The sequence below is a fragment of the Priapulus caudatus genome, unplaced genomic scaffold (genome assembly GCF_000485595.1).
Source record: "Priapulus caudatus unplaced genomic scaffold, Priapulus_caudatus-5.0.1 Scaffold229, whole genome shotgun sequence".
Taxonomy (NCBI): Eukaryota; Metazoa; Priapulida; class Priapulimorpha; order Priapulimorphida; family Priapulidae; genus Priapulus; species Priapulus caudatus.
In genome coordinates this window covers 317,161-326,652 of record NW_014577290.1, presented here as the reverse complement: position 1 = coordinate 326,652, position 9,492 = coordinate 317,161, and the positions used below count along the sequence as shown (strand labels likewise).

Genomic DNA, 9,492 nt, shown 5'->3' with positions numbered 1-9,492 from the left:
CTAGAGCTGCATTCAAGCAAGGGGGCTGTATAGTAAGAGGCTGTATGTATTACCTGAATTATCTAATACATCGCATGCGTTTGATCGATGTGTTGTTGTGAGTGGATCATAAATAATAATGTTCGTACATGTGTTGGCGGATCATAGTAACAAATGCTTGTACATTTATAGCATATAATTCGATACGTGTAGTATAACTGCACTCGATCGACTGAACTCAAAATCAATTGAATTATATTTGCATCCAAATAATTAGCGACCTAGCACATTGAGCTAACTAGTCAGTTTTAACGTAGAATATTAGTCCGTATCTACGGTACGTCAACTAGTGTAGTAGATTCACACATAAAGTAACCCGTTGAGCGACGAATATGCTAATACATTTACCGCACACTAGCAGAATATATCTAAAATAATTTATTGAACGTTTCAGTGCTATTTTAATTAAATCTATTTGAAAACATGTATAGACCTAATAATTCTGAAGAAAGATTACACGCACCCATTAGGCTAGCAGCAGCAGACAGAGTGCTGTGTTTATTCAATGGTGTGAGCTGGCCGTGACTTATATTGTCCATCGGATCAAAATGAAAATTATATGCGACTTATATAATAATGTTATTTGTTATTTATTTATTTATTTACATAGTTAGTTAGTTAATTAGTTAGTTAGTTAGTTAGTTAGTTAGTTAATTTATATATATATATATATATAAATTATATATCTATATAAATATATATTGATTTAATGACGATACACTGGTAAAAATTATATGAGCTTGTACGTCCAGGCAGTAAAACGTGCAGTAATCATTGAAACAAAATACGTAAATATAAAATTCATAAAATAATAGCGTAAATTCGTGAATAAAATGCCACCGAATCAAAATGTGCATCATAATAAAAATATTATGACCTCGAACATCTATACTTAAAACATAAAGAATATAAGCACGAGTAACTAATCCTAGGGATTTATCGTTATTGATATATTAATTAATTAATTAATTTATTTATTTATTTATAAATTTATTTATTTATTTATTTATTTATTTACAAATAAATTCGTTATTATGTAGTTCGTATTGATTTTATCATGCTCATCGCTGCCTGTGGATAATCAGAAGACAATCATCGCAAACAATCAGCCATCGCTCGCACAGGCCTGAGAACAATATAATAGAAAAGTGAAACGGATTGGTCTGAGGCCCAGGCCAGATTTTTCTACAAACACGAAACAATGCAGAGAGGTTACCATGGTAACGCTACTCGTCATCGTTTATGGTAACGCTCTCTCACTTCTGCTGAGGGAATCATATCTTGCTGAATATATATATATATATATATTTATATATATATTAATATTTATATTATTTATATATATATATATATATATGAATAATATATATATATATATATATAAATATATATTATATGAATATATATTCTTGCTGAGGGAATCATATCAGCCATCGCTCGCCTATGCCAGATTTTCCCACAAACACAAACAATGCAGAGAGGTTACCATGGTAACGCTACTCGTCATCGCTCACTTCTTCTTGAGGTAATCATATCAGCACGACGCGCTTTTGTTGCTCTGCTAAGCTAGTGTTATAGTGAATCTGTTTTTTGGGAGAAAAATACTCAAAATGCAGCGTATAAAAAGTTTCTATGGTAGGCCTATCGGCTGCCGGCCAACGAATACTCTTGTGTCTAGAACGGTCAGGCGTTTGGAAGCGAAGAAACCGATTGATCCGACGGAGGACGTCGAAATGTATGTTAAAAGAATTATCTTATATATTATACAATTTGATTCACAGTATATATATATATATGACGGATACGATTATAAAAATATTTACGATCGCTGACAGATGTGCGCGTGCGTGTGACTGTGTGTGTGTGTGTGTGTGTGTGTGTGTGTGTGTGTGTGTGTGTGTGTGTGTGTGTGCGTGTCGTGGTGTGTGTGTGTGTGTGTGTGTGTGCGCGTGTGTAGCGTGATGTTGCGTGTGGTGTGTGTGCTAGTGCGTTTGGCGCGCGGGTGCGTGTGGGTGTCTGTGCTGTGGTACACGGTGTGCGTGTGTGGCATGTGTTGCGTGTGGCGCGCGTGTGTGTGCGCGCGTGTTGTGTGCGTCGTGTGCGTGTGTTGTGTGTGTGTGTGTGGTGTGTGTGTGTGTTGTGTGGTGTGTGTGCGCGCATGTGCTTGCGTGATGTTTGCGTGTGTGTGGCGTGTGATGAGTGTGCGCCTGTGTGTGACGTGACTTTCTATAATTAAAATTAAAGGAGCCGCAATATATCACAAGTATATCGATTTTGCACATACCGTCACATCGTTAAATCTTGTTGACTAATAAAACAATTTTGTTGCAAATTAACCATTTCGAGTAGAGAGGAATTTATATTTACGATCCGCACGACAGATTGCGTGTGACTTGTCGGTGTGTGTGTGTGGTGTGTGTGTTGTGTGTGTGGCTGTGTGTGTGTGTGTGTGTGTGCTGTGGTGACTGTGTGTGTGTGTGTGGTGTGTTGTGTGTGTGTGCGTGTTGTTGTGGTTGTGTAATGTTGGTGTGTGTGTGTGGTGTGCTGTGTGTGTGTGTGTGTGTACTAGTGTGTTGATGTGTGTGTGTTGTGCGTGTGTGTGTGGTGGTGTGTGTGTTTGGTTGTGTAGTGTGAGTGTGGTGTGTGTGACTGCTTGTGTGTTGTGTGTGAGCAGAGAGACAGAGAAGGAGGGGGTGGCGTGTGACTGTTAGTTTGTGTGTGTGGTGTGCGGTTGGTGTTGTGTGTGTTGTGCGTGTTTGTGATGTGTGTAGGTGGCGTGTGTTGTGTATGCGTGCCGTGCGTCGTGCGTGAAAGTGCGTGCGATGTGTGTTATGTGCGCGCGTGCGTGCGTTGTGGCGTCGTGCGTCGTGCGTGCGTGTGTGTGTGTGTGCCGTGCGTGTGCGTGCGTGTGTGTGTGTGTGTGTGTGTGTGGTGTGTGCCTGTGGCGTGTGTGCTGGTGCGTGTGGCAGTGTGTGTATGTAGTGTGTGTGTTGTGTGTAGTGTGTGTGTGTGTTTGTGGTGTGTGTGCTGTGTGTGTGTGTGGTGTGTGGGTGTGTGTGTGGTGTGTGTGTGTTCGTGTGTGGTGTGTGTGGTGTGCGCCGCCGCACCCGCGGTGTGTTGCGCGCGTGTGGTGTGCGCGCGCCGTGGTGTGTGTATGGTGTGCGTGTGTTGTGTGCGTGGTGTTGTGTTGTGTGCGCGCCGCGTGTGTGTTGCGCGCGCACGGTAAGCTTGCGTTTTGTTGGCGTGTGTGTGATGCTGCGCGTGTGTTGGACGTACTTTATAATTAAAATAAAAGGAGCCCAATCATATCATGCAGTTAAAATCGATTTTGGCACAATACCGATTGCACATCGTTAAATCATTGACTAATAAATACACCTTTTGTTGCCAATTAAGCGCATTCGAGTAGAGAGGATATATTGACGACGCAAGCGACAGATGGCGTGCTGACTGTGTGTGTGTGTGTGTGTGGTGGTGTGTGTGCAGATGTGTGTGTGGTGTGTGTGTAGTGTGTGCGTGGTGTGTGGTATGTGCGTGTGTGTTGTGTGGTGCGGTGTGTGTGTGTGTGTGGTGCGTGTTATGTGTGTGATTGCGTGTGTGTTTGTGCGTGTGTTGTGTGTGGTGTGTGTTGTGTGGTGTGTGGTGCTGCGGCGTGTGTTGTACTGCGGCGTGCGTGCGTGCGTGCGTGGTGAGTTGCGTGCGTGTGTTGTATTTGCGCGCTGCGTGCGTGGGCGTGCGTGCGCTCGTGTGTGTGTGTGTGGCGTGCTGTGTTGTGCGTGTGTTGTGTGTGTGTGTGTGTAGTGTGTGCGTGTGTGCGTGTGTGTGTGTGTGTGTGTGCGTGCGGTGTGTGGTGTGTGCGTGCGTGTGTGGTCTGGCGTGCGTGCGTGTGTGTGTGTGTGCGTGCGTGTTGTGCGTGTGTGTGTGTGTGTGTGCGTGTTGTGTGTGTGTGTGTGTGTGTGTTGTGTGTGTGTGGTTGGTGCGTGCGTGCGTGTGTGTGTGTGTGTGTGTGTGTGGGTGTGTATGCGTGCGTGCGTGGCGTGCGTGAAGTCGTGCGTGTTGTTATGTGCGCGCGGCGGCGTGTGTTGGCGTTGCGTGCGTGCGTTTGGGTGGTGCGTGCGTGTGTGTCGTGTGGTTTGTGTGTTGGTGTGTGCGTGTGTGCGTGTGTGCGATGTGGCGTGTGTGTATGTATTTGTTTGTGGTGTGTGTGTTTGGTGTGTGTGTGTGTGTTTGTTCGTGTGTGTGTGTGTGGGTGTGTGCATGATGTGCGCCGGTGTGCGTGTGTGTGGCGTGTGTGGTGTCTGTGCGTTTGTGCGCGGCGTTGTGCGTGTGTGTGTGTCTGTCGGTTGTACACGCGTCGTGTGCAGTGTTGCGTGTGCGCGCGTGTGTGTGGCGCGGTTTTGTGCTGCGTGTCGTGCGTGTTGTGTGTGGGTGTGTGTGTTGTGTGGGGCAATGTGCTGCGTGTGCTTGCGTTTTCGTCGGGCCCCCCGGGCGGGTGTGGGCGGCTGTGCGTGTGTATAGTTGCGCCTGTGTGTGGACTAGTGACTTTATAATTAAATATTAAAAGAGCGCGCAATATACTCACAGTATATCGATTTTGCACATACGTCGTGCACACGTTAAATCTTTGACTTAGTGCCCAGTATCTGCCAAATAAATACAATTTTGTTGAAATTAACGCTTCGAGTAGAGAGGAATATATTACGATGCGCACGACTAGATTCGTGTGAACTGTGTGTGTGTGTGTGGTGTGTGTGTGTGTGTGTGTGTGTGTGTGCGTGTGTTGTGGTGTGTGTGTGGTGTGTGGTGTTCGCGCGCGTGTGTGAGTGTGTGTGTTGTGTGCGTTGTGTGGTGTGTGTGTGTGTGCGTGTGTGGTGTGTGTGTGTGTGCGTGGTGTGTGTGTGTGTGTGTGTGTGGTGGCGTGGGTAGTGGTGGGTGTGTTGTGTGTGTGTGTGTGTGTGTGTTGTGCGTCTGTGCTGTGTGTGTGTGGCTGTGTGGTTTGTATGCGGTGCGTGCGTGCGTGGTGTGTGTGATTGCGGCGCGTGGATCGGGCTGCGTTGTGTGCTGTGCGTGCGTTGCTGTGTGTGCTGTGTGGTACTATTGGCGGCGTCGTGTGTGTGGTGTGTGGTGTGTGTGTGCTGTGTGTGTGTGTGTGTAGGTGCCGTGTGTGCGTGTGTGCGTGTGTGCGGTGGCGTGTGTGTATATGTATGTGTGTTGTTGTGTGTGTGTGTTTGTGCTGTGATGTGTGTGTGTGTGACGTGTGTGGTGTGTGTGTTTGGTGTGTGTGTGTGGTGTGTGGGTGTGTGGTGTGTGTGTGTGTGTGTGGTGTGTGTTGTGCGCGCGCACCCGCGTGTGTGTTGCGCTGCGCGCGTGTGGTGTGCGCGCGTGTGTGTTGTATGTGTGCGTGTGTGTGTGCGTGCGTGTGTGTGTGTGTCGTGCGCGCGTGTGTGTGTGCGCGCGCACGTGTAAGCTTGCGTTTGTGTGAGTGTGTGTGATTGTGCGCGTGTGTGTTGTCATGACTTTTATAATTAAAATTAAAAGGAGCCCAATATTATATATTGATATTATTATAGTATATCGATTTTTGCACATGCTGTTGCACATGGTTGAATCTGTGTGCCCAGTATCTGCCAAAATAAATACCATTTTGTTGAAATTAACCATTTCGAGTAGAGAGGATATATAACAACCAGCTTAAAGGACTACGTCACGAATTTTCTATGGTAAAATTTGAAAAAAAAAATTGCCATTTTTTACATTAAAAATAAGAACTAACGTTACTAAATATATCCTCAAACTCTCACCTGATAAAAATGTGTTTTTACGTTGGTTAAATTTGCAAAATATCTAGACGATTGGTAATTTCTGTTGTCTAAACACTATTCCCCCAGTACTGTTCAGATACTGCGTCTCTCTGTTTTTCACCGGCAAATTAGGGCATATAAAGAAGGTATATAAGCATAAAAAGTAAACAGAAACACTAATTGTATTTTCATACATTTTATTTTGTACAAATAACACACAAATGTACTACTTGATGGTGCTAGAAATTCGTGACGTAATCACTTTAACTTGAGAAATCTCGATTCCTATCTTTCACTTTAAAATTACAAGGCGCAGAGTTTTTCTTAAATTCCATATACTATATCAGAGGTAGATCTGAGATTGTTCACGACAGTATTTACCAAAAGAAAATTTTTAATTGAAATCATACATTTAATGCAGACAATACATATTAAGGAGTAGTTTGATATAAAAAATGTTTATCCTAAATAATTGTAGGACACACACTCGTCTGTAACTCCTTTGTGCTGTAGCATAGCTGAAGATCAGTGTTGGTAGAAGTCCAGTTATTGGCAAAAGAAACAATCTTATTTTTGGATTATATACTTAAGGAAGAGATCACATACTCGGCCGTAGTTTGCCATAATGAAACTTCACACCAATCTCTCATTATCACAATCACTTCGATCATTTATAACTCCTTAAGTTTCATGTAATTTGCCGCCGTCCTCGTATCTAATTAAATTGTCGTTGTATGGCAGGTACGAGGGAGATGATGACAAGTTCGGCAAGTTTCTCGAAAGATTCAGCACGACTTATGTGCGCCAGCCGCCTATTTGGCGCGTCTGCTATTTGTTTTTTCCTTTGCCCACAATTACCGAAGTTCGCGCTGAAGTCGATAAAGGGAAAAATCACAACGAGAGTACACTCATCTGCGGTTCATTCACGGTGGGGGACGGAGTAGTCTCCCTTGCATCGAACGGAGAGTTCTCTCACGTCGACTGCACCGGACTAAACAGCGAATGTCGTGAAGTCGAGTCGAACCGACTATTCCACGAAGACGATGAGACCAACATCAAGAAAAGGTTGGCTTGGCAGGCGGCGCTGGCAGAAATGAAGTCTGTTTGTGAAGACCCGATGATGTTCCGGGTGGAAATTATTAGAAGGGCTGCTCCATTTCCATTACCATCCGCACCAAACTGGCCGATTATACGAAAGCGCAGCGAGCCGCACTGGCGGTATTTGTTCGAGGAGGCGTACCACCGCGAACGCGAAATCAATCAGGAAATCGAAAGGAGAGAATACCTAAAGACGATTTCGAACGAAACCATGGAGAGCACGGACGCAGACCTCGACTACGAGCTCGCCAATAGCGCAGCAGTCATGAGCTGCTTCGTGGACGAGGTGGATAAGCTATGCGGTTCACAAACGTGGTCTACCTGGGCAAAGACACGTGAGTCGCTGGAGGAATATGCCTGCGAGCAAACGGATCATGGGGAACAACCGGGCCAGATCGGAGGTTAGTAAGTCACCCTGGTTAGTCTTAGTTATTACTTTCATATTATATCATTGATGAATGTTATCTTGCCTGCACTGCTATTATAGATGAAATTTGACTCGCCTTTCAAACATGATAAGTGGTTACGATGCTGGTGGCAGCAGATTACTGAATGACAGGGTGCGACTGGGAGGCGTTGTAGACGAGTTCGCGTATTATCTACGATAAAACGCCAATTGAGACATACCGATTACTCGTTTATCATTCTCTAGCGGAAAAAGAATTATGTGCAGCAGCGGAAGCCTGCATACTGCAGCAGCTAGTGAGGAGCGTAGTGAAGTCATGGTTCATGCAGGTGTTACTCGAGGAGACCGATAGGCCTGATCTTAGTCAGAAGCTCTGTATCGATTGGGTGGCGATGGCCATCCACCTGACTAATAAACGAGCTGATTTACTAGCGTGGATCCTTCTGAGATTGTACGCGGGCAGACAACCAGAATTGGTGGAGAGACTGTCAAGAAACGCATCACCTGACGCGCAAAAAACGTAAGCAAGCCACCACTGTAATCTATGTTAGGGTTTGATATGAGCATGTTATGACGCATGTTATGTTGATTAATTATATATGTCATGCAGAGGACTTTATACACACGTATCTACGGTTTCATTACAGGCAACTGTGGCAAACGTATCTGCAGCAGCTGGGTTATAACATGGATCTATTATACAGTCGTGAAGATGCGATTCCGCTGTTGCTAGCGCCGTTCAAGTTTAGTTTGACGTACCTATACGATGTGCTTCTTATGCCGGAGGCAATGGAAACTAATATCAATAGGGCAATGAACAGCTTCGCGTTCACTCTCATGAATCGGTACGTTAATCACTTATTTGTTGATAATTGCCATTTGTTGCTAATGATATTCGCTAATTACTCGTTATTTGTTCCGTATGGCCATATTTATCAGCATATCTGTCAGGATCGTTCTCATCGTCTATACAAGCCTCCACGCAGGTATCATCCATCTAGTAGCTTCATTGACAACATCCCGACCATCAACTCTGCCATCATTAATACTAGCATACCTATCAGTATCATCATCCGCATCCCAATTAGCATCCATACCAGTATCATCATCTATACCGTTGCCACCGTTCCTACCAGCATCGCCACAGACTTTCTTACTTTTATTCCTATCGGGGACAGACACCGATTCAAAATTTTGAACATATTTCCATATTATATGGACAGTGGTTTCTGCACATAGGGTCGGGTACTCCTATCATACATCTCATACATCCATCATAAGGAAATCAGATAATCATTGCAGCAATACGAAATGCGTGCAGAACACAGTGTTTCCGATAATAATAGCGTTTCATTTCCCCGACAGAAGGAAATGTGAGGAAGATGACTTATATTCAAATGGCAAGCACCACTCGGCGAGTTCAAGCTTCCCAATAGTTGACAATGAGCCTTCAACGCTGGAAACACAGATGCTGCTAACACCAAACGCACACACACAAATGCACGGAACTACAAAGTTATATGAATATGAACGGTGTGAGTCAGATCGATCGGAAATACCAGCAATGCTGACAAGATCATCTAATCCATATATCAATAGCAACATTAGGCCTGACAGCTTGTCAGGGGATAAGGATGAGCATACTACTGCGCGTATGGATGATGCAGCGAGAATAAAATTACCAGAAGCACCAACCCAGATAAAGCAGGCACTTTCATCTGAATCTCTAACTGAGAACAATCGTGTAGTTGGCAACTGTGAGAGGATGAACTCAGCGCGGTCTGTCGCATCAGTGAAACATACAATTTCACATGAACATCTTACCGAGAATAACTATGAACCCGACAGTCAGTCAGGAATTGACAATGGCCAAACGACATTGCTTGCTCCTAAGACTACTAGGCAGCGGATAAAATCAGCAAGAATGACTACGCTTGGAGAACAGACAATGTCGCCTCAACATTTAGCTGACAACAACCGCGTAGCTGAGGACAACCATGAACCTGACAGCTGCTCAGGAGTTAGCGATGAACACATTAGTCTGTGTGGGGGTGAGGATGCTACAGGGAGGGTCACATCACCAATGATTGCTGCACCAGTTACACAAACAATACGTGACCCATATTTATCGAAGCATAATCCAGTAGC

At 44.7% G+C, this 9,492-nt stretch overlaps 1 protein-coding gene across 1 annotated transcript; it reads left to right on the top strand.

The window, feature by feature from the left end:
• The first annotated feature begins 1,526 nt into the window (after positions 1-1,526).
• LOC106807697 lies at positions 1,527-9,105 on the top strand. Its single transcript, XM_014810128.1, has 6 exons — positions 1,527-1,564; positions 6,582-7,339; positions 7,591-7,864; positions 7,992-8,189; positions 8,710-8,877; positions 9,093-9,105. Exons 1-6 carry the CDS (start codon positions 1,527-1,529, stop codon positions 9,103-9,105), a joined length of 1,449 nt encoding a protein of 482 aa, XP_014665614.1.
• The last annotated feature ends 387 nt before the right edge of the window (positions 9,106-9,492 follow it).